This window comes from Maylandia zebra, linkage group LG5, assembly GCF_041146795.1.
Source record: "Maylandia zebra isolate NMK-2024a linkage group LG5, Mzebra_GT3a, whole genome shotgun sequence".
Lineage (NCBI taxonomy): Eukaryota > Metazoa > Chordata > Actinopteri > Cichliformes > Cichlidae > Maylandia > Maylandia zebra.
The window spans coordinates 21,911,367-21,935,957 of record NC_135171.1 but is presented as its reverse complement, the minus strand read 5'-3'; the positions used below and the strand labels follow the sequence as shown (position 1 = coordinate 21,935,957).

The window sequence follows — 24,591 nt, the reverse complement described above, 5'->3', positions numbered from 1 at the left end:
GTGTTATTCTTGTCCTACTGGACAGTTTAAAGTGACCCTTAGAAAATCAGGAAGACATTTCCAAAACTTAAAGCAGCCGAGTCATGCATCTGGTCTAAGATGCCTTTTGATTCAGGCCAATAAAAAGCATATGCTGAGAGCACCAAGGTGCCTTTAAGAATAGCTCTTTGTCAGGTCTCAGTGCCTCTCCTAAACAGCTTGTGCTTCAGACATTTCATATGCCAGCCAGCATTTCCTCCCATTCATAGCCAGATCAGCTTCAAAGGGCGAAGATGATGTCACAAGACTGAAACTATTACCATTTATGGCGTGCCTTATAAAAATGAATTGCTTTCTTTTTCTTTTTTAAATGTCATTTCATACGTACAATCAACACGTTTCTGATTTTAAGTTATACAAATGTGTTTTATGGTACAATTTTTTTTAAAGTTATTCACCCGTATGTGCCTGCACTCACATTTAGCCTGTGAATGAGCTTGTGTTTATTAAACACATGTTTACTTTTCTAGCTGTTCCAAAATTTGACTCTGGGTGTCTTGACGTCAGGATCCCTTCAGGTCTCCAGCAGAATAAAAACATATTTCACTCTGACTTCCCAGGCGGTTTCAAAATATGAAAACAGCTTAATATATCTTCTATATCAGACTTCAGTTTGGAGCTAGTGTTTTCTTCATAGCTTTCTTGATATTAAATCTGACAACAAACAATCTTCATCAATGAGAAAATCACATCTTAAAACCCACTTTTATTCCTTGGCTTTTAACCTCAGTGAGACTTAGTTTCTTTTTTAATGCAGTAGTTATTTAATTAATGATTTCACTCTTCTTTTATTTGTTTTTATTTATATCTCATGTAATTTTATTTTACAGTTCCAATGTACAGCACTTTGTGTCAGCTGTGGTTGTTTTAAAGTGCTTTATAAATAAAGTTGATGATGATGATGATGATGAATGAGGCTGGTTGGTTATAAAATGAGCTCCGTGATTTATTGCAGATCTGGAGGAGAGTTGGTCCTCCGAGCTGCAAACACCATCGACGTTACTACTGAATAGTGCATATAGCCACCTAGTGGTAGTGTTGGTGATGAGTAAGGCTGTTGTCTGTTTTTACTGAACTGGGGATCTTATAATAGGGGCTTATGCTGTAGTGCCGGTCATTCGGATTCTTACCACAGATCATGGTGGAGCTTTCCATTTCTATAGCTTTTCGCCCCTCTCTGTAACATTTTAATTTGCAAGCCTTAATCTTAATTTTGAAAACAGATGAATGTATATTTTCAAGACCACAGCCTCTTAATTGAGAAAGAATGATTTTTGTTTTGGGATGTTACTTTGACCAGTGAGATCCTTATATTTTAGATCCTGTTGTTGGTCGCTACTATTCCCTTCTTCAGCTGACGTTTCTTTTTCAATGGACTTTTTGTGAACTGTTCTATATGATTTAGATAAGTGGAAACATTTGCTTCCCTCTCACACTCATATCCTGCTTTCAGAGGGGGAAATGTATGGGTGATTGAGATTCAAAGAACGAGTTCCTTTCTTTATTATTAAGGAAACATTTTTGAGCAGGGTTATGTCTTGCCACTGGTGAGGACTCACGGAAGACTTAAAGACCCTCCAGGTGACTCTTTCAGCTATTGCATGACTGCACAACCCTGACGCATCTGCGGAGGACGAGACTGCAGCAATGGAAAGTATTTCAAATGAAAGTGACATTTGGCAATTCAATGAATCTTGGAGGAACTCGAGTCTCATTAACGGAACCGGTGGTTTGAATCAGACAAACCCCTTGAAGCGGAATGAAGAAGTGGCGAGGGTGGAGGTGACTGTGCTCGCCTTGGTCCTCTTTCTGGCGCTCGCGGGTAACCTGTGCGTCCTGTTGGCTATCCACACAACCAAACACAGCCAGTCTCGTATGTATTATTTTATGAAACACCTGAGCATCGCCGATCTGGTTGTGGCGATATTTCAAGTTCTCCCTCAACTTATCTGGGACATTACATTTCGGTTCTATGGACCAGACATCTTGTGCCGGTTGGTGAAATACCTGCAGGTCGTTGGGATGTTCGCCTCCACTTATATGTTAGTTTTGATGTCTATAGACAGGTGTTTGGCAATTTGTCAGCCCCTCCGTTCTTTGCACAGGAGAAAAGACCGTTTATATGTCATATTTTCCTGGATCCTGAGTCTGCTCTTCAGTATCCCCCAGATGTTCATCTTTTCCCTGAGGGAGGTTGGCTCGGCCGGGTCAGGGGTGTATGACTGCTGGGGCGACTTCGTGAAACCTTGGGGAGCCAAAGCTTACATCACATGGATCAGCCTTACCATATACATAATTCCAGTGGCCATACTGAGCATTTGTTATGGGTTAATAAGCTTTAAAATATGGCAAAACTTTAAACTGAAAACCAGACGGGAGCAGTGCATAAACCTGACGCCTAAAACCACCAAAAGCAACACACTGGCCCGTGTAAGCAGCGTAAAGCTCATCTCCAAGGCGAAGATCACGACAGTGAAGATGACTTTTGTGATCGTGGTGGCTTACATCGTCTGCTGGACCCCCTTTTTCTCAGTTCAGATGTGGTCTGCGTGGGATCCAGCAGCCCCCCGTGAGGGTAGGATCAATGTTTAAGTTTAATAATATGCCAAGTGCGCGGCAGTGCGCAAAGGATATCGTGCTCCACGCGTCCTTACGCACTTACATTAATTTAAAACATGCTATTCCCATCACTCCTTTACGCACCATCCACACAGTATTTACAAATGACAATAAAATATATTTATTTATTTATTTATTTTTAATCTGTTCCTCGTTAATTTGTGCACCAGAGCTCGAGTTAGTTGAAACAGACTGAGAAAGAAAACACAATTTAAGCCGTGCGTGCTCGGGTGCTTCGTGCCTTACGTTTTATAATGACTCAAAGAAAACCTGGTTCTGTTTTTACTAGAACGGCAAACTGTACAGGGTGGGGTAAAGACTGGGTAGAGGTCTTACGGTGAAACAAACGCAAAGAAAACAAAACGAGGAAAGATGTCTGTGAAGGTTCTCAGTCATCCAGGTCATCGTAGTCAAAAACGAGGAAAGAGTTTCACATAAACGTTTGGAAGCGCAAAGCCAATGTGAGATATTCACGTGATTTTAACAAAATTACCATTAATATCATTACCACTGATGCACCTGGGAGTACGTAATTAAAAGGTTTAAATGTGTATTGCCATCCTGTGACTGGCACATTCTAGGCAGGAAACCAGTGAATTCATTCTACTGTTTTCAGTAATGTTTTCTCATCTCATAATACACGTTTTTGCGGTTAGAAACATCAGGGCAAAGCAGAGTTTTTCACGTTTCTTTTGAGCCTCCCTGCACTGCAGAGACTGAGTGATTGCTAATCATTAACCAAATTAGTGTGCACCACCACGCGCTCAGCAGCTTTCATTTGCGCCGGTGGGGTACACTGACATTTAGCCACAATGGCCACTAAACAGCCATCTACTGTATTTGGTCTCAGTGTGTATGGATCTGCGGGACTGTGTCCACACCCACTCAACATCATAAGCTTTAACGAGTCACAATACATTTGCACATCTGAGCGACATTCTTTAAGCAGAAAAGATTAAAAGCACATATCTATCACCTTGGTGATTAAGGAAATTAAATTTCAGCCATTAACCCGAGAGAGTTGCAAAATAATGTGCTTGCATCTCATTGTGAGTAAAAATAAAAAGCCAAAGGGCATTGCAAAATCTGTTTGTTTGTTTTTTGTCACTAAATCATGTGTTCTTTAGTGACCATGAAAAATGTGTCCTTTTCCACACAGCACAATAAGATAAAAGAAACTGTCATGATGCCCCCCTTAGTAAATGGGACACATTCTCTGGTGTTACGGTTCTTTCTGTTCTTCTGCTTCTGTGGGTTTGCATTAAAGGGTTCGGCTGACCGGAACTTCCTTAAGCTTCATTGTTCACACCAGATGTTTATACTTACACTTAAGTTTTAAAATAAGAGGCTTATTGCTCGATAGTTTGCTGAAAAGGCTAATTGGTGTAAGGGCACCGTAGTCAGCGTCAGAGAAGCGAGAAAAGAGTGCTTGATCCTGTGAATGGAAAATGAAGTGATTCATTTATTTTCTTTTGCAGAAGGCTCCATCAGTACAGGTTGATGATTGAAAGTGAACAGCACTCAGAAAGGGCAGAACTGGCAGTGACACACGCCAGTGTTCATGCACAAAAGGCAGACAGGAATGCCATCCATGTGTGCGTGTGCAGATACACTTTTCCTTTAAGTCATAATAAAAAAATTTTATGTTAACCCAGACCAGACTGCTTAAGAAACAACAGGAAGAGTCAGTTCATTTAATATATGTTTTAAAAAGAATCAGCAAATGGTTGTCAGTTTTCAAATGGTTTAATCATTAATTTCTTTAATCTAATATTTGGTTGGGATACAAGGAGATGACAGATTGTGCTTTGTATTACACTGGACGATTAGTAAGGATCATACAATGGATTAGACTTCCCTAAGTTTCTTGTAGATGTTTCACGTCTCATTTGAGAAGCTTCTTCAGTTCTAAGACCAAATTATGGAGAGTCCCAGGTATTTAAGCCCTAGTGGGAGTGTCCCTTAAGAGGGTCGTTGAATCATTTGCCTCATCACATGAGCCAACAACATTGTCATGCCTTATGAAGCAGGTTTATCAAGAGAAACTCAGGAGAATCTTCTCCAAACACAACATCCCAGTGCACTTCCGATCCAGCCACACACTCAGACAAAACTGGCTCATCCCAAGGACAAAACTCCCAAACAAGCTAAACAATGTAGTGGATTCTGTGCAGTGCAGCGTGGAGTGCTCAGACCTCTACATTAGAGAAACCAAACAGCCTCTCCATAAATGCATGGCACGACATAGAAGAGCCACCTCAACAGGACAAGACTCAGCTGTACATCTGTATCTAAAGGACAAAGGTCACTCTTTCAAGGATGCTATTTTTCACATTTTGGACAGAGATGGTTTGAAAGAGGAGTAAAAGAAGCCATTTATGTCCACTGTGAACGACTATCTTTGAACAGAGGGGATGTCTTATTAAGGAACAACTCCGACTAGGGCTTAAAATTTGGGACTCTCCACTATTTGGTCTTGTAACTGAAGAAGCTTCTCAGATGAGAGGTGAAACGTGTTCAAGAAACTTGACGAAATCCAGTCGCTTTTCTTTCCAAGCTCCTTAGACTACGTTCAGCAAAGCAGCTCCAGTGCAGACAGCACAGTGATATCCATCTTCTCTCGCTTAGCTTGCAAAGAAACCAAAGTATTCCCTTGCTGTCATTTGAACAAAGCATTTGTATGCTGTATATGGTTGTGCAGCATACACACATTTAGTGTATGAATATGTCCTCAAAGCTAGTCAGTCTTTTTCCAAATTCCTCCCAAACTACTGAGATGTCAGCGTTATTATTCATGTTAAGGAGACAGGACCTTTCACAGATGAGAATTTGACCATTTTTAGCACCTGGTTAGGCTTATCAAGGCTATTTCTGGAAATGTCATAGGATACTAAAATGTCCCATTCCTCTCAGGTTTGCTAGAAGGACATCAGCAGCATCTGTGATTTCACATTTAACAACCAGACAGATTTCATTATGTAGAGGACAAAAACAGAAGAAGGTTAAAGCCTGAGTCAGACACTCACAGAATCACCCCACCCCCCCAAAAAAAACCAGAAAGAAAATTTAACACAAACATCTCCCCACTGAGCCTGCTGCCCTCAGACACCGGCTCACACTCTATATACTATTGATTAAGAGCTTGAGGAACACAAAGCCCCATTGTTCAATCTCCAAGTGTTACACTTTTTAAAGGACAAGATGTGAAGAGAAAAATGCAATTTACTCATAAATATCACATATTGTAATAATCAAAATGAGATTACTGCTGATGTTTGTTTGCCCACAGGAAAAAAGACTCAGCATTAGGTCATCTCAGTAATGAATTGCTGAGAAGGCTATTATCAGTTGTGGCAGCCAGACAGATGTACCACCCAGGAGATGATGCTTCTTATTCTTTTCATTTGCTGAGTGATTTATTATTTCCTTGTGAAAGACACCAGGAGCTAATTTATTAAAGCCTTTTTGGGAGTAGTTCCTGATATTATTCAGCATCAGTGCAGGCCGTGCTCTCACTGCTCTGATAATAAATGTCTGAAAACTGCTCCAGCTGATATTATGCTCTGGCTGTTTCACACACTATTGCTCAAATCGTAACATCCATGACCCTCTAAAAGGAGTTCTTTGAGTCATAAATCCAACCCTTAATGGCTACCTTTAATCATGCATGTGACTTTCACACCCTTCCAAAGAGCATTTACATTGATTTTTTTCTTTCTTTCAAGCTTAGAAATTGTCATTAAAGACAACATGAAAATGGGAGGAGCATAAACACACTGAAGAAAAGATCAGCAATCAGTGAGATGAGGTTAAATACAGGGTGTAAAGTAATTATATATATTCCATACATTTGTTAAATGTCATGTGAAAGGTGTAAACTTCATTTTGCACGCTTCTGCAGATTACTTAGTGTAAGGTATCATAATGACACTGCAGGGGAGCCATTTTCACTTCTCTTATTCTAACTGTTCCTCTTTGCAGGAATTCCCTTTGTTTCAGAAAGTCATCACTTTTCTTCTTTAAATAATTCACCATTTCAATTCTTTGTGTTGTATATTCCCCCTTCTCACTCTGCCAGCATCCTGAAACAGGAGCTGTTTTCAGCAGGAATGCATCTCCAGGAATATGTTAAATGTGTCGGCACAAGCAATTTTATTTTTATTTTTTAAAGGAAGCCAAGCAAAAATTACAGATGACTGCAGGTTGGTTTAGTCTGTGGCTGTCATCATATCAAATTTTTTACCCCATCATTAACTTTATTATAAAAAAAAAGTATCTTTCAGTTTGTAAGTTTGTTTGTTTGTTTTAGCAAATGAATTAAACTCATAATATGATGATATGAAGGAAAATGCACAAAAGATTTCAAGAAGAAAAACTGCAGATATTTCAATATTATCAACACATCCTCACCTCCAGCTGACTGTCCCCCCTGAGTCTTGTTCTGTTGATTTCTTCTTGTTGAAAGGGAGTTTTTCCTTCCCACTGTCGCCACGTACTTGCTCATAGTGTCTGATTGTTGTGCTTTTTTCTCTATTATTGCAGGGGCTTTACCTTACGATATAAAGTGCCTTGAAGTGATTGTTTTTGTGATTTGTCACACTATAAAAAGAATAGAATAGAATTGAACATGATATCAATATTTATTTTAAATATCACACAGTTATGGTCAATATCAGTGTAACACGGTACCTCATAGGCTTTTGTGAGACATGAAAATATCCACTGTGAAAAAACTCTACTGGGATAAAGACAGCTGTACCGCACTGTCAGCCAGTCAACAGCATCTTATTTGCTAGAATACAAAATTTCACAGAGTAAACAAGCTGCCTTTCAGTCCAGACTTGGCATAAATCTTTCATCTTTGTAACTTTTCTCTCTCCCCACACGCAGCCATGCCCTTCATTATCTCCATGCTGCTGGCCAGCCTCAACAGCTGCTGCAACCCCTGGATCTATATGTGCTTTGCCGGGCATCTGTTCCAGGATCTTAGGCAGAATCTTCTTTGCTGTTCCACCCGCTACCTCAAGTCATCCCAGTGCCACTGTGAGCGTGACTTTAACTCCAGTCACAAGAGCAACTCTTCAACCTTTGCCATTAAGAGCACTAGCAGTCAGAGGAGCATCACACAGACTTCTACCACATAAGCCCCGGGCCCTCCATTCCCCTCCTTGCGCTGTGCCCTCAGCCTTTCACTACGTGCTGTCGACCATAAAATATCCAGCAGTTTGATTTCTTTAATGCCTCCTCACTGATGCTTGATGTTTAGAAGTGGGAAGACAACAAAAGTCTTAATTTTTTTTCTGTTTTATATCAGAGTGAAGTGGGAAAAGAATTGTGATAAAAGGAAATCTTCAGCTGAGTATTCCTAGGGGGTAAAGCGTTGCTCTTTAAAACTCACAGAGAGATAATCACAGACTAAGCTGTATCTTCAGCTGATTTTTTGTTGTATTTTCTTCTTACACTTTTCATTTTAGATGTACAGTATATGTTTGCAATGCAGAAAAAGTACAGTCTTTACAAAGCTTCTAAGCGCCGTCAGCCACAGCATGGGTTCAGTTAGTGTCACCAGCAGAGCTTCTGGATCCTACTTGTCATGTTGTGTTATGATGAAATTGTTCTTCTGTTGTAAATACTGCGCACCACATTGTTCATTTTGTCACATTTTCAGTGGACTGCATACCTGTAAAACATGTAAAATGTTACTTGAGTTCTTGTTAGATGTGAGATGCCTGTCACTGGTAAATATTTTCAAAAAACATATTAAAAAAATAAAGAATGAAAGCAACCAAAAATACACTTATGATAAAATTATTTAAACACAGCTGGTTAGTTTTCCTTTCGCCTCCTGAAAGGAGTCTAAAAAGATTCTTGGCATAACATTCAAGTTGGGAACATCCTGTTTCAGCCCCAAAATTCAGTATAGGGTTGAGACCTGACCTGGTTGAGACTTTATACACTAATGAGTGACTCATGTTTCTGTCAGATACCTGAAGGCAACAGTTGCTGCATGACATGAAAATAAAACAAGCTGTGACTAAATAACTCTGACGTGTTGACAGTCTGGATTTGTTAATTGCAGCACAATGGTTATCAATACTGGTAGTCAGAAGGGACTTGAATGAAAAGCCAAAACTGTATGATACAATGAATATTATAATTAAATATGAATAAATAATACTGAAAGTACAGCAACATCCCTCAGATGTGTAAAAGGCGAGCTTCATTATTATTCAGCTGCCTTATACTGATCGAGCCAAGCTTTAGATTTAATCTTGAAGAGTCAAAATGATGGATTTGAGTAGGCTAATATTTACCTTGAACACTAATTGGCCACTTTTTCAGGTACAACTGTTCAAATGCTCATTAATGCAAATATTGAATCAATTAATCACATGGCAGCAATTCAATGTATTTAGGCATGTGGATTTGATCAAGACAACCTGCTGGAGTTGGAACCGAGCATCAGGATGAAGAAGAAGATCATACTACTGTAGATGCCACTCCTGTCATCCAAGAACAGGAAATCGAGGCTACAGTTTACACCGACCCACCAAAATTGCACAATGGAAGATTGGAAAAAACATTGTTTGCTCTGATGATTGTGACGGATTCAGATTCCAATCATTTTATTTATCCCCAACTTATTGGGAAATTAAGAGTGTCACGAGTGGCATATAGTGAAACAGAATAAGTGGCTGGTGGTCATTTTGTTGACACTCTCTCCCCCCCAAAAGTTACCCGAGTATTGCTGCCAACCGTATCACTTTATAACCACAGTTATCCATCTGCTGATGACTGCTTCCAGCAGGATAATGCACCATGGCACAAGTTCAACTCATCTCAAACTGGTTTCTTGACCATGACAATGAGTTCACTGTACTCAAATGGCCTCCACAGTCACCAAATCGCAGTGCAGTAGAGCACCTTAGCGATATGATGGAATGAGAGATTTTCATCATGAATGCGCAGCCAGCAAATCTGCAGCAGCTGTGTGATGCTATCATGTCAATGTGGAGCAAAATCTCCAAGGAATGATTCAGCACCTTGCTGAAACTGTGCCACAAACCATTACTGCAGTTCTGAAGGCAAAAAGCAATCTAACATGTACTAGCAAGGTGTACCTAATGCAAAGGCCAATCTTTCTATTAAACAGGTATACATATGTGTGGATTCAGTCATTCGTAGCCTTGTTACTGTGCTAATGTTTAAAGCCACTAATGGAACCATTATTATTAAATGACTCATAAATGAGCGGTTATTGACCACATCAATAACTGCTCATTCACAAGTACTGTGTGTGTGTGTGATTCTGCTTTTTTAATTTATGTTTCGCAAAAGGCAGAAAAAATATGTAAATGAAAAACTTAGAAAATGAGTATTTATATTTTATACTTTACTTGCTAACTGCCCTTTTTTCCAGTGATTCAGCAGCATTAATTTTGTGCTCATGAAACTGAAAATTTGTTTTTGAAAATAAAGCCCTGCATTTCCTTTTAATCTGCTTTCCAGTGGATTCAACCTGACAATTCAGTGTGAGAATTGTAAAAATCTGTGAAAAGGTTTAATCTTGCAGTAAACATATGTTTACTAAAGTCTGTGAGTTTAAAATGTGTGTCTTGGTTATTAAAATGTGTGATGAGAGCTTAACCTAATTAAGTCTTACAAATTAAGAGCATCATTCTAGTAAAATGAAAGTGATTAAAGCCTTTTTGTTTTAATAAAATGTGGTTGCATAACTACATAAGGCATTAAACAGTGTGATAATGTCTTGAAGAGTCTGCTATTTCTCAGTATTATAGTATGTGGACTATACAAAAGTGGTTTATAGCTAAGAAGAAATGAGTGTGGTGACAATGAATTATTGATCGTGGATCTCAGACACAAAAGAAAAGCACATGAAAGATACACAACAGCAACCTCTGGTGGGTCACAGGTCACAGGTCACCTCTTCCAGAAGGACAGTATCAGTGAAACAGATGTTAGGCTCAGATATTTTCTGACGCCTCTCAGAAGGTTTTGAAAAATGCACACAATACACTCAAACTCTGGTGCAACATAGTCAGCAAAACGATTTTCTGTCCAGTTTAAGGTATTTTTGTAATGTTTTTGCTTCTCAGACTGCAGGTCTAAAAAAAAAGAAAAGAAAAAACCAGAAAAGAAAAACACTGTGAAAAATTAACACAGATCTCACAAAGAAATTTTACTTCACTCCAACATATATGTTTAGAATTGACTAAAATACGCAAATAAGCATTTTTATTATTCACCTCATCACACTTTGAATAGAGGAAGTGTCTGTTCAACACATGTATGCATTTGTAAGTCTTCAAAACGACTACTATGTTTTGTACACTAATCAGAAATTAGGGGGAAATTACATCAGAATACACAAAGAAACCGGATCAGACAAAGATAAATTCTTTCACTCACGTTAAAGTATTAACAATAAGATACATTCATTTAATTCAAGTGAAACAATTCCAGATGCAGGATCATACAGCATCAATTTTAAGATGGCCAAATGCGATTCAATAAAGCAGCAGCATCCTCAGGTTACAGCAGTGTCGTGAAGTTCGTTTCATGTGCAGTGAACCAGTAGACATTGTCCGAGCATTTTGTGTAACAAATAATACATGATGGCGATCGAATCTAGATAGGGCCTTTCTCCAGAAGTGCCAGAGCTGTCGGAGAACCACACTGCCTGCTTCAGCTGTCACAGAACTTCTGCTGGCACAACCCACAGTGGGCATGTCAGGATTCAGATCGATGAGTCAGACACTGGGAGGGTGGGGAACAACATGTCATGTCAAGGTGGAGGAAGAGTATTAGGCAGCAAGCAAGATGCCAAGTCTGGTCTTCTGGTGTATAAAAAGATACTACGCTTCATCCGATCACGCTACAAACACTACTGCAGGAGTTCTTAGACTTCTTTGCGCAGTGCCACGCGAACACTGCTGAAGATCTTGCCCAAGGCTTCAAAGAAGGGATCGCAGAAGGTCTGGATGCAAAGGGAGTAGATGCGGCTCACGCACTGCGACTCAATCAGGCAGCTCTTGATGCAGGGCACCACAGCCCAGATGTGGCAGAAGGAGATGCAGGCAAACAGGAAGCCCCAGAGCAGGGCCACGGGGATACCAAAGACAGCAGACAAAACGCGGTAGCACCAGTATTTGGAAACAGTGAAAGTGGTGTAGCTGAGCTTCCACACCCCATCCAGGCTGTGTGTACCATCAGGCTCTGCAATGACATCCTCAAACTCCACCTAATAAGACATTTTAAAAAGCCATTCATTAATACCGATACACAAGAGAACAACGCTTTCAGAGCAAGCGTCACGCACATGGCAATGACATGCTTAATAATTAGTAATCATATGCCTCAGAAAGCTGCAGTGTTGGCGCATGCAGAGAAAATAACTGTTTGTAGCACGTTGTGCCTTTCAAACAGAGAAAAACTGAGGAGTGTGTTTAATGCAGCATCGTAATAATTCTAAAAGCTTTATTGCAGCACAAACCGAAGATAAACTCGTGTAAAATTCATGAGAGCTATTTTACATTGGTCTGATTTGGTTTTTAGTTTTCTAAAGTGCAGTCTTGGTAGGCTGCTTTTTCAGCTCAGGCTCAGTGATGAAATGTTATTCAAGCTAGAAAGTGATCATGTCCACATCTAAAGCATTTTCTTTGCTTCCAGAACATTGGTTATGATCAATTTGGGAGTAAAAAGGCTGTTTCCCGCAGAGATAGCGGGGTGAGATTATACTTTGAATGAACAAATGAATGAATGAATGCACTGCTGTTCTATATTTTTCTGCATGGTCTGGGCCATTTCAGGCATTAGAGTACTATTAGAGGCATATGTAAAGCAAAAAGCAGTGTAATTTTAGAAAAACCTAACACGCACGTGGTTCATACATAAGCTGTCAAATCCTCTGAAGGATTCTGTGACTAATTGAAGGATAGCGTTTTCATGGATCATAAATCATTTTGGTTTAATGAAAAAGCAAAGAATATGAAGTGTTAGCAAAGAATTGGATTACATTATAAGTGCTAATTCATCAATAAAAGTACTATCTATGCAGGAGTAAATGGATCAGAGATAGCCCTTACAGTTTGATAAATATTTCAGTTATTATGAGTTACTGTTGTATAATTTTCTGAAAACTGACAAAAGCAAGCCTGTAAATCAGTCATGAGCTTACACACTACACACAATCACAATCCTCATTGTTTAAATGTTTACCTTAAGTCAAACAATATATAATCTAAAGTATGGTGGGTTCTGTCCTTACATAAAGGATTTTGTGGTGAACACATGGCAACAATCACAGTATAAACAGTAACTTAAATAACACATCGTGGCACAGTGTATCAGTTTCAGGCTGTCCTGCCCCTTTCCTAAAATAAACTTTGCGTTCTGCACAAGCAACAGGAATAGCTCTTGGTCTATTTTTTTTTTTTTGCCGTTACACTCATATGTTATCACTTCTTTTTTTTCCAGCAACCACTTAAAAAAAATCCACATTTCCATACATGCAAAAGCAGGTGACAGATTCTTAAAGCTGTTAATGGCAGGGTGTCGTGTCCATGCTGCACAAACCTTCACCACGTCCTCGTTGATCTGCTTGGGATCTCTGTTAATTAGATCTATCTCTTTGGTGTGGCTGTCCTTCACAAACTTCTCCTCATTAGTGTTGTACTGGTACTGATCCGCCATGGTCGGGCTGCAGGTCCTGGATGAAGAAAGTGAAGATAAACCTTTAATCAACCTGCGCGCAGCAGCCTCAGTTCGCTTCTGACCTGGTATCACTACTGTGCCGCTCCCGCTGACATGCCAGGGGACAGCTGCTGCAGACGCCCTGGTAAAAATGGAGGCCTGACCCCCCCCCACCCCGCACGCACAGAGAAGGTTTACACTCACACACTTGCACACAATGTAATGCACACAGACATAAAAGGAATGTCTTAAAGGAGAACCCAGGGTTGTGTCACATTTCACACAGGGTTGTTGGGCTGACTGGGCCGGGTTTGCACAGAGGCCCCAACTTCCACTCGAAAGTGAGGCAGAAAGTCTCATCCTGTGGCTTTAGTTACTACACACAGTCTTAAGACTGGAGTTACGTTTAGAGGATTGACTTTAACATGTTTGCACGTCAACAATCAATGATAACAGCACTCTGTTCCATTAATGTAATGGTAATGTAATTAATTAATGTTCACCTTAACACTCAGACTCATCCTCCATGTCCTATTTTTCTCAGCTTAGAATTTGTATTATAAATTATTTGAGGCACTGTATATTCTTTTAGAGGGCTTGTCGGGAAGGTTTTGACACACAACAGAGTGCTCAAATACTAAGGAAAATAGATAACAAAAACAATTTAGCTTTTATATTCTAATCAATATGTTTACTTTCATGATGGTAATCATAACAACAATGTGACTCAGTCATTACTTTCCATACGCTGTGGTACAGAGCATGACGAGCCCACACAAATGCATGTCCTTAGCCTTCTCGTATACTTCTGATTTAGTCACAGCGAATACATAAAATTCAATAGTCCCCAAAATAAAACAGGCTTCAGTCTTTCCTAAGCTCTGCAGTTGTTGCTATCAGTCATAGCTTTCTATATCAGTATATTCCCTAAACAAACTCATACACTATTGCTGCAACAAAAAAAGGAGGTGGGGAATAGGAGGCAGCGCAGAGATTGCTGTGATGAAAATTGTTTCAAAGGCTCTTAGCACCACCAGCAGCACCGGCAGCTCTGTGTTGCTATGTATCTCAAACAGTTGCGTGTAAGAGAAGTACAGGAAGCTCGACTGTGGATGAAGGACTGGCATTCCTTGTCCCAGTTTCCTGTTGGTAGAGACGGAGATGAAGAGGGAGAGGTGGAATGAGATCAGAGTGCATGTGATTGGGTGCCAAGCCAATTAGGGGTGTATTCTTGGCACTGAGGCAGACGGACAGAAATAGCTCTGCAGAGAGTCACGGTGGGCATACCTCTGCCTCCATGGGTGTCGGCGCAGTTAGCTGAGACTGCACTGGCTCTTGTCTTCCACTTAATGTACACAGACACAAGCGGGTCTCATGCCTATATTTAGACTCATATAGAATGTAGTGGGTAGAGTAGGTATCACTAGCTCAGGTTATATTACGCACACAGGTGGTGCTCCCTTTGCAATGAGCACTGCTGGGTGTGTAACTTGAGACAAATACAAAATATGATTTATAATGAAATGAATTTCCAATAACAATAAATTCTTACACTTGTTTAATCAAATATTAGGTTTGATCCTACAAGCTGTACAAATGAGGTGAATCACAACATTTACAGATTTGTTTTAATTTCTCAAACACAAGGGGAAGCACGCTGGTTCAATAGTTAGTTTTGCATGTTCTGCATGTCTGCATGGGTAATTGGGCTTTCTTCTACAGTCCAAAAATTTGCTTGTCAGGTTAATTGGTGTATCTAAATTGGAATATGCAGATGTGATTGGGTGACTAGGCAATCAGAGGTCTCTATTTGAATATGCAGATGATGGTCTGTATTTGACTATCATCCACAGATAATGGCAGACAGGTTCCAAGGTTGCACACCTTCTGGCTCTTAAACTTCCACTCCTTTCGATTTACACTACATTTAACACAGGAGGCTTTCTGTTATAAACGTGTTACTTCCAATCAAGCTAAAAGAAGATTCAGAGGAACCTTTTTCCATAGAAAAATAAATCAGAGTGAAATTAGTTGTTGGTCTCCACCTTCAGCTATCATCTTGTTTAGTAGAAACTACTGCATATAGCTGGATTCAAAACCTTAAACCAAAAGTTGTTAGCAGGTGTTGAAACTTTTTTTTTTTTTACATATTGCATTCATATTGTCTTCATTAACCTCACATACACATCAGTCCATCCAGAGGACTGTCCAGTGCTCTGCTAGAGCTCTTAACCTCCTAATCTGTTTTTATAATCAGTTCAAATTTTATGGGTGGATTAAATTGGAAATTAATTGCAATATTTGTCATTCACTTTGCTTTCAGTGGATTATTCTTTTACATGTGTATTAAGGAGGTTTAAATATAATTTATTATTGAATTATTATTTATTAATTCCCCTCAGTGTATGCTTTTTGTGTTGCCCTTATCTAGACAGCCAAAAGGTTTTATGCATAATGCACTATAATATTTAGAAAACAGAAGACTAATTATATATTTCAGCATGACAAATTACACGATAAGTGAATAAAAACAGAATAATCACAGATGGTTAAAATACAGATGATCATTTCCCTCCCAGCAGAATTAGTATGCAGTCTGTCGCCGCTGTTCATGTGCCATAATTGCTGTTTTAACCAATCGTTTCCACACAGTGTGCTTCCATCAGTTTTCATCTTTTGCCAGAAGGATGGTGACTTGACCACAGCACTTTCCAATACTGGTAAAGAATGGACTGATAAAAATGTTCAGTATGCTGGCCCACACAGTCTGAACCCAGCGCATATTGATGAGAAGGAGCTGCACACATGGCACGATCAACCTGAAGGACACAAAGAAGAGGACAAAATATGAGCTCATTTAATAAAAAGGAAGTGAAAATCATTTTGGACTCCTGGATAGAGTCCCCTGAATGTATCAGAGAAAACGTGACAACCATTTCTGCCTAAAGATTCTTACTTAGCAGAAAACTAGTGCAGCTATTCAGTCTTGTCTGTAAGTCTGCTTGTCACAGTGTAAGCGTCCTACCAGATATGCAGGCAGCTGAGCACAGCAAAGAGGAGCCCTGCTGCCAGTGAGACTGGCACAGCCAGCAGGAGAGAGATGAATCGGTAGCACCATAGTCTGGATACCTCAAACAGGGCGTGACTCCATAGCCACACTTTATCAAAGCTCCGCACAGAGGGGGGTTCTGCAATCACATCCTCAAACATGACCTCCAGACACAAACAGGGAGACTGTAAGTGATTCCTATGCTGGCATGAATGCCGTTTGCATGTTACAAATATCAGAAAATGATCATGAGAGATGAGGTAAATGAATGTGTTACTGTATCAGAGAAACAAAACAATACTTTATAACAGTGGTCCAAAACTATTTCTGCCATGCTCTCCCTCAGATTCCAGTAAAATTTCAATACACTCACTCCACAATTTTTATTAATGACTAACAATAAAAAATCATTTACATGTCACTAATAGCACTATTAGAGTGTGTGCATATGTCCACTTGAGGTCAGTATTGGGAAACACATTATTATTATTAAACTGGTAATTCCTCTTTCATTGAGTGGAAATTAAGCATAAGGAAAGTTTTCAACAAGGACTGAATTTATCCAAACTGGATAACAATTTACTCTTACAAACTTTTTAATTGGATGAGTCACGTGTACAACAACAGCTTAATAACTAAATCTGAAACACAGATTTAGTTACTAAGATTTAGTGCTCCCTGTCTCGTGTCCTGTACTGTGTATTCTCTGCTCATGTTTCTGCTGGTTGCACATTGGTTACCTTAAGACTGCTGTTGACTTTTTTGGGATCCCTGTCATAAATCACAGGCCTCGTGTCACTGTGGATGAAGTCCAGAGCTTCAGAGTGAACATCCACCTTTACTTCCAGCAGTTCCCCCAATGGTCTCTTGTCTTTCAATCTTTCGTCCTCCATGTTCAATAAGCTGCGCTGTGTGTCTGAATGGTATCATCGAAAACAGGGAGGATGAGCAGGAGGACGGCTGGCTTGTTGCTAGCACCCAGGTGGAACATAGTATTCTGCTGACTGAACTGACTGCTGTTGAGGAATGCCTTTATTGGCTTTTACAGCCGTGCTTTGACATTTTGTGACACACTACATTATAAGTCTCATTTGTGCCTGCATGAGAAATATCCATCACTTGTGGAATCAAATCAGTCCTGACTTCCTGCTTAAATATTGCCAGGGTGATGATCAGGGGGAGTACTCTGGCACTCACATTACAGAGTTACTTCATCACAGCGACAGTGTTTGGCAGTGTTGGTCAATTAAATATAGACTCCTCACCAAATCACCAGCTCCTTGCTAGCAGTCCCTATCCCTCACAGCATAAAGTAAGCTGTCCCATTGATTTTTTTTGTATTCGTTTGTCTATTGTAAAACCGTGCCTGTGTAGTCACTTTTTTTTAACTTCAGCATGGCTCCTTGTATCAAGAAAAAAAACCCTCAAACCTTAGAGTCTTTAAATTGTCCTCACAAAATGAATCCTCATTCATTTCAAAGCATCAAATTACAGTGTGAGCTTTATGTATTGATTTCATATCATATTAAGTGTATTTCTATATTTTATTGTGACTTTTTCTCCCCTGACCTTTAAAAATGTATTGCTGAAGGTTTCTTTCACTTAAGTGTGTGGCGTAGGCATGTTTTTAACATGTTCTTTGGTACTGCCCTCTGAATTAATCAAATGGATCTTTCAATTCAATATTCTGGGCACAACTGTGCTGTAAAGAGTGTCAGATTTGATCATAGACAGCTCTGTCGCATCTGTAAGACTTAATATTCTGTGAAAAAGAAGACAGCCAGACACTGCAGACAACGTCTATCCGGTTATGTGTTGAAAATTATTTCAAGTCTTGGTCTTGTTAGAGATGTCAAAATAAAAGGATGTGAGGAGGATTGACTGGTATGTAGCACACTCTGTTGGTCATGGTTCTTCATTGCATTTTTTTTTAATACATCCCTGTTACATAAAGCAGCTATTCCACTCACACATGCTTAAATTGCTCTTTTTCCCCACATGCTTGGGATGCAGTACTGTGGTAGTGTTGGCAGGATCTGATTAGCTGATGATTAATAGTGTTTGGCAACCACTGTGATGAAAAGCCCCTGGAAGACTGTGTTATATGATTGTGTTCACAGTCAGTAGATTCACTTATTATTAAAAGTTGCTTACATAGTTTAATCTAGCTTATAAAATTATCATTTTAATCAAAGTCATATCATCAGTAAAAATTAAGAGGAAAATCACAGTAAAGCAGTGTATACTTACAGTTTGAAAAGATAGCATAAGCACTGCACAAGTACTTGGTTGGGTATACTGCTAAAACACCCAACCAGAATTAAAATATCAAGTGTACTTTACCCAGATTAGGTTCTGTGTGCATATGGAAAACAATAAATGAAAACATAATATTAAATAAAACTAATAGCAAAGCCCAGGCCATAGTGGTATGACTTATAGTATTGTGTGTTTCTATTATTATTTTCTGAAAATGTATTAAAACTGTACAAAATAAAACCTGAAAACAACAGTCTAGGTCATGATTTGTGTTGAGCTAGAATTCTTCACAGCATTCATCATAGCTGTATTTCACTATGTCCTCTGTCTGTAGCTCACAGGCCCAGATGAATTGCCTGAAGATCTGTTAAGGAGGCAGGCACACTGTGATTTGAAATACCTCAAATCTTCATGACTGGATTTTTTATTTTCACGCCAGCTGCAAAATAAAAACATCAAAGAGTGCATACGTCTGTGTTGTCTGTGATCAGTTTGTTCCAGATCAGGCCTTTGAAATGTGTGTGTCAAAGTGAGTGTTCTTTCCTTTGCCACTATTCAGCCGGATGAGATAACACTCAACAAATATCTTAAAACGAGCTTTTCTTCCCCCACCCCATCCTTCAATTTCCTCTATCTGCGCAGATATAAACTATTGACAGGTCTTGAACCTCTAGAATTACATTTTCAGATTCAAAGGGTGGTAGATCCACACATAATATGAACATCAGCAAACAGGCACAAAAGCACCCAACACCAATAACCCGCTGCTGTTTTATACTCCCCACAGCTCTGTCAGATTTGAAGAGAGAGGTCAGACTTCTGTCTGACCTTTTTTCCTGTTACTGTAAAAGAAATACTCGTACATTTCAAAGCTGTTTCCACACCAGCTGTGTGTGTATGTGTGTGTGTGGTCGTGAGAAATGATATGATGGTGATCCAGACTGTGCACGGTAAGAAAATTCCCCATTAAAGTATAAGACTGTATTATAGGATTGCTAGTATTAAGATCTTCAGAGTGTACATCCACGTTTACTTCCAGCAGCATTCTCATTAATTTATGGTATGTTTACTGTAATTTACAAGTAAAATTTGTTACTGTAAAATTTATAACACAGTGCTGTGATGCTGTGATGTGATGAAGCTTTGCCTTTTTAAATTGGTGCTACTGTATTCTCAAAAGAGTTTATTAAGCTATGTAAACTATAAATGCACCTTCTATTCTTTTTTCTTTATTTATGAAAAAAAAATCCAATGCTTTGATTATGAAAAACTGGTGTAATCAAAATTTTACCAGCTGTCCTCAAGGCAAACACACACAAACACTGGAAACATTACAACAACAAAGGCTGAAAACAGCCTAACTGGAAAAAAAAAAGCAGAATAACAACAACTTATTAATTAATGATTCGAGCATAAAGATTTTGTGCTTGTCATGAGAAAATACTGAGGTCACAGTAAAAATGTACAGTAATCGGTGGTTTACATTATCCCCAAAGACATCAGCATTTACACAATTTATTTTTGCATCAATGTTTTACTGTGTGTCCTACTATTAATCTCTTGATTGATGTGTGTGAGTCCTAAATTGTGCGTATTATTATTATAATCTCAAAACTGTACATTTGAATAATAGAGTCCTTTATGCTCCCTTGTGTGCTTCTGCATCATTAAAAATAAAATAAAAAAAGCTACCACGGCATTTACCCAGGGATTAAATATACAGCTACAGTAAGGTAAGAGTGGTGCATCGTGTATAGTACAGCAAGTGAAATGGTGTTAGCCGTTATTTACTGTAACCACACTATTCTGTCTTTTTCCCTGTTTGTGAAAGACTAACACAAACAGCAGGGGTCATAAAATAGCACTTTGTCACCACTCTCAGAGCATAATCATTGCCCAGTAATGATTTCCATTGTAAATTCACTATCATTTCCTCACCATACCTATGTCACTATTATAGTAGCCCTTATTTGCAGGGACTTCTGTGACCTACCTTCAGTCTTTCTTTGCATGTTAATGATCCGTATCTGAACTTCCAGACCTTTTAAATGTGAATTAGCAAACTCCAATCAGGATCTGATTCTTAAGTATACATCCAGCTGAAAGGTCGCTGGTGCTGTGCGAGTCACCTCCAGTCACTCAATTTCCACGACGACAGAGCCAGCTGATGCCCATGATCCATCAGCATATCTGTTGCACAGAAGAACTCAAAGGTATTAGCCCTCAGGTTCATTTGACCTCTGAACACAGAGAGCATTGGCACTTCTACGGGATTATTTGGTCATATATGATAACCACAAGCTCCTGAATATTAAATAGAAAGGCCCACAGCTTGGAAACATGTAGCACTTTAAAAATATCAACACAAAAATAGCATTTAAATATACATTATTATTGAGATATATAATATACTTGTTATTGAGAGGAAACCGGGAACCAACTCTCAAGACCTTATTATTGCAGTATTCCAGATTTACATTCATTCCAGATTTACATTTATAAACATATAGAAAATTACCACAAACACTGTTAAAATCTGAGAAATCAGAGAAAGGTTAAATTACGTTGGAGAATAGATCATCATTTCAATATTTCCGGTTACAGTACAACCACAGTCCCTTGACCTAAATAGGAAAACTTATCATAATTAAAAGATAAAATATCCTAAACATTATATTTGTACTTGAACAGATTTTTTCCAATACTATCTTAAAACAATACTGTCAATGTCCATATGTATGTTAAAAGCATTATTGTAACTGTTCCTTCTGTTTATAGAGGCCACTGGATTTTGTCCACCATCACTTATTCCTTCAAAAGTGGCCTGCTTTTCCCCAGCACGGACAGAAACATATTGATTAAGATCAAATGTCTTGCAAAAACAAAGAACAGCTACAGTGACTACATATTAGCTCTGCAGTACACAACTTCTGCTCATCATTGTTTAAGCATGCTCCTCTGGTATTTGTCCAGGTATCTTATTTACTTGATCCACAGTATGGGTAGTGGATGGTTGGGGACTGGAGTTGGCACAGTTGGATCGAGTTTCAGTTGTACTAGTGGTTCTTTGAATGAACTGCAGGAAGTTTTCCTGAAACGAACCCTCTTGGCTTGATGCCCCAAACTCCAAAGGCTGTGTAAGGCAGCAACGTCTAAACTTTACCAGCTCCTCTCTGATCTGTCTGTTCAACAGGCCGTAGAAGAATGGGTTGACAGCAAATGAGGAGTAGGCCAGCCAGGTGACAGCTTCCTCCAAGTCCCCAGGGCTCTGCATGGAACCAGTCAGAGACATCTGCAGGTGGAAGATGAAGTAGGGCAACCAACAAACCAGGAACTGGCCTACGATGAATACCAAAGTCAGTGCAGCTTTGCCTCCACTGAATGCCCTCTCTGGAGAAAGTCTTTGTGGCAGAGTACGGGTGGTAGTGATCATGGTAGTCTGGCTGTTGATGGAGTCAGAGCGATCCTTGGCAGGGCTTGCATTTGCCCATGTTGTTACTGCAGGGGCTTGCTGCAGGGCTGCAGAACGAGCCACCTTGTACACAGCACAGTAAACAGCAAAGATAACCACTGCTGGAGCCATGAAACAAACCACACTAAATAGCACTGCAAATACTCCTCTTAGGCGACTGTGGCTCGCGTGAAGAGAGCAGTGAGCCGCTGCAATCGAGCTCTGAGGTCCGTAAGCTGGCCATCCAAACAGTGTGACAATAGCCAAGAGGACTGACTTAACCCAGATCAGTAACATGACACCAATAGCAAGATTGATGGTCATCTTGACTTCATAACGCATTGGGTGTACAATATAGAAGTAACGTTCTACACTGATGGCTGTGATGGTGAGAATGGACAGACAAATGAGGAAAACATTAAGAAAGATGTAAACCTGACACTCCAGAACAGTGAACACAACAGTTCCAAAGAACGGCGAGCTGGATATGATCCCCAGAGGCATCAGGAGGATGGCACACAACAAGTCAACTGCACACAGGTGGCACACAAAGGCAAACCTCTTAAGGTGAGGCGCACGAGCAATCGCCACCATCACACCAGTGTTGGCCAACAAAGCAATGAGGTTGAGGGTAACCATGCAGAACAAACCGAAAAGATCTTTGATCTGTGACTGAGAGCTTGTGACAACACCCACATCAGCAGGAACGGTAGGATTGGGTTCCCACAGGGCAGTTGTAAGATTCAGAACAGAATGATTTGCCACAGAGGCTAACATGGACCTGGTCTTGTCAGCCATTATTAAATCGCAGCTTCCTCCATTTTTATCTCAGATTTCTTGATATGTGGATCTGTGTTGAAAGGAAATGGAAAAACTCTCATAAAACATCTATAAACATTTTAAAGTAGTTTAAAAGCAGACTTTACAAGCGTATTTATGTATCTATTAAAAAGGTATGCTTTTTATCTCTGTGTATGTGATCGCCTCTGTCCATAGAATGTCTTGCAATTTTATTTAATATGAATTAATTGAGAAATATATTGCAATTAAATTACCACAGTCATTTAATTCCTCACTGTGACTTGTTAAAAGGTCATAAGAATAATAGCAGCTGGTGTAAACATATTGATGGGTAAACTTTGAAACGTTTAGAGTAAAAACAATGGTTATACAACGTTCAGTCAGCTTACTAAACTGCTGTTAAATTAAAGAGTTGTGAGGAGAGTTGTTTCTCTTTAAAAAGTCTAATCCATTAACAGCCAGTACTCTAAGTGGTTTTACAGACTGATTTAGATCTAACTGCAATCTGATAAACCTTTGTTCACACGGCATTTTGTTTTCATCAGGAAGGAATTATTGACTCCTTTTGTTGTATTTGCAATGTCAGGATCAATTACAAGGAGATGATGTGATGTAGAAGTTATTATAATCACAACTGTGACTGAACAAATTTTGGTAGATTTTGGTAGACACACTAATAAAAGTAACTGAAATTATAAACCCATTGTTATGGTAAAATGTAGACAAGTACAAGTTATTACTTTAGACCTGCTGTAGGAACACACTAGTACCACTACTAGATACTGAAATAGATTGCAATGGTACACTTTCAAAAATTTCTGTGCCTTCATACATTATTGTGGGGAAAATATATTTATTGACTCCCTTTTGTATTTTTGTTTGCTTAATAAAGAAACAAATAGAGCACTGAAAAATGAGATCAAACTGAAATAACTTACCCATGAACCACTCTGTTTCTACACCATAGTTAAATCTGAATAGGTTAACCAAGTGTCAGTGCTGACACCACTATAGCTTAAATCCCACATATTGTTTATGCAGTCCCAGCTTTTTTGTTGTTCTTGTTAATACCACATGAAAAGTTTAAGAGTTTCAGAGCTGCTAGACAGGTATATTCCCAATTCCATGATGGCTTTCCATTTTTAAATGATGCTTCTTCTCTTCCTTCTCCCTTCCTCTAGTAACACCCCAATTGCTGTTTGATGCTGTGTATGGCGGTGACTGTCACACATTGTATTGTGTGATTGTGTGAGTGATGTGTTTTTTGTTTTTTCAAGCGGACACACACTCCTCTGTCTTCCTCCAGAGCCCAGTCTCTCCTGGGTCCTAACAGCCACCAGTTCAAAGATTTATTTCTGTTTTTAATGTAGCTTACGTTGGCACTGCAACGGTTTTCTTTTTACATCTATTTGACTTTAAATATTTTCAATTTACTGGATCTTAGGTCATCTACATCTTAAATTATATGTTTCATTGAGCTGGATTATAGTATACCTGTAGAGAACACCACTCACATAATACGAACTTTCCTAAACATTAATAAATAAATGATAAGCAGTGTTTGCAGCAAGCACAATGTGAGCTAGTATCTTGCAAAATGAGTCCTTTAAACCCTTTGCAATACAGTGCTTAAAAAAAATCATTAAACCACCTGTTATTA

At 39.2% G+C, this 24,591-nt stretch overlaps 4 protein-coding genes across 4 annotated transcripts; 1 reads left to right on the top strand and 3 right to left on the bottom strand.

Annotated features, from left to right (window-relative positions):
- Positions 1 to 1,174: 1,174 nt before the first annotated feature.
- oxtra (oxytocin receptor a) lies at positions 1,175 to 10,405 on the top strand. The gene is made up of 2 exons (XM_004544829.4): positions 1,175 to 2,614; positions 7,549 to 10,405. The coding sequence occupies exons 1-2, from the start codon at positions 1,687 to 1,689 to the stop codon at positions 7,800 to 7,802; spliced, it is 1,182 nt and encodes a 393-aa protein (XP_004544886.3). The 5' UTR covers positions 1,175 to 1,686; the 3' UTR covers positions 7,803 to 10,405.
- Positions 10,406 to 10,838: 433 nt separating this feature from the next.
- Positions 10,839 to 13,544, bottom strand: cav3 (caveolin 3). Its single transcript, XM_004544830.3, has 2 exons — positions 13,255 to 13,544; positions 10,839 to 11,920 (listed from the first exon to the last, which is right to left on the bottom strand). The coding sequence occupies exons 1-2, from the start codon at positions 13,369 to 13,371 to the stop codon at positions 11,579 to 11,581; spliced, it is 459 nt and encodes a 152-aa protein (XP_004544887.1). The 5' UTR covers positions 13,372 to 13,544; the 3' UTR covers positions 10,839 to 11,578.
- A 1,478-nt stretch (positions 13,545 to 15,022) lies between these two features.
- LOC101469442 (caveolin-2-like) lies at positions 15,023 to 17,328 on the bottom strand. Its single transcript, XM_004545347.2, has 3 exons — positions 17,161 to 17,328; positions 16,397 to 16,584; positions 15,023 to 16,190 (listed from the first exon to the last, which is right to left on the bottom strand). The coding sequence occupies exons 1-3, from the start codon at positions 17,311 to 17,313 to the stop codon at positions 16,034 to 16,036; spliced, it is 498 nt and encodes a 165-aa protein (XP_004545404.2). The 5' UTR covers positions 17,314 to 17,328; the 3' UTR covers positions 15,023 to 16,033.
- A 2,621-nt stretch (positions 17,329 to 19,949) lies between these two features.
- Positions 19,950 to 24,134, bottom strand: gpr61l (G protein-coupled receptor 61-like). Its single transcript, XM_004544831.3, has 2 exons — positions 23,870 to 24,134; positions 19,950 to 22,980 (listed from the first exon to the last, which is right to left on the bottom strand). The coding sequence occupies exon 2, from the start codon at positions 22,926 to 22,928 to the stop codon at positions 21,624 to 21,626; it is 1,305 nt and encodes a 434-aa protein (XP_004544888.3). The 5' UTR covers positions 22,929 to 22,980; positions 23,870 to 24,134; the 3' UTR covers positions 19,950 to 21,623.
- Between the last annotated feature and the right edge of the window lie 457 nt (positions 24,135 to 24,591).

What these genes read in the sequence shown, in the direction of transcription:
- gpr61l (XM_004544831.3), bottom strand. Translation starts at nt 22,928, where the DNA reads ATGGCTGACAAGACCAGGTCCATGTTAGCCTCTGTGGCAAATCATTCT.
- cav3 (XM_004544830.3), bottom strand. Translation starts at nt 13,371, where the DNA reads ATGGCGGATCAGTACCAGTACAACACTAATGAGGAGAAGTTTGTGAAG. An exon ending in TCAACGAGGACGTGGTGAAG is followed by an intron (nt 11,921 to 13,254) that starts GTTTGTGCAGCA and finishes ATGTCTTATTAG; the next exon opens with GTGGAGTTTGAGGATGTCAT.
- oxtra (XM_004544829.4), top strand. Translation starts at nt 1,687, where the DNA reads ATGGAAAGTATTTCAAATGAAAGTGACATTTGGCAATTCAATGAATCT. An exon ending in TCCAGCAGCCCCCCGTGAGG is followed by an intron (nt 2,615 to 7,548) that starts GTAGGATCAATG and finishes CCCCACACGCAG; the next exon opens with CCATGCCCTTCATTATCTCC.
- LOC101469442 (XM_004545347.2), bottom strand. Translation starts at nt 17,313, where the DNA reads ATGGAGGACGAAAGATTGAAAGACAAGAGACCATTGGGGGAACTGCTG. An exon ending in AAGTCAACAGCAGTCTTAAG is followed by an intron (nt 16,585 to 17,160) that starts GTAACCAATGTG and finishes TTGTGTCTGGAG; the next exon opens with GTCATGTTTGAGGATGTGAT. An exon ending in CTCAGCTGCCTGCATATCTG is followed by an intron (nt 16,191 to 16,396) that starts GTAGGACGCTTA and finishes TGTGTCCTTCAG; the next exon opens with GTTGATCGTGCCATGTGTGC.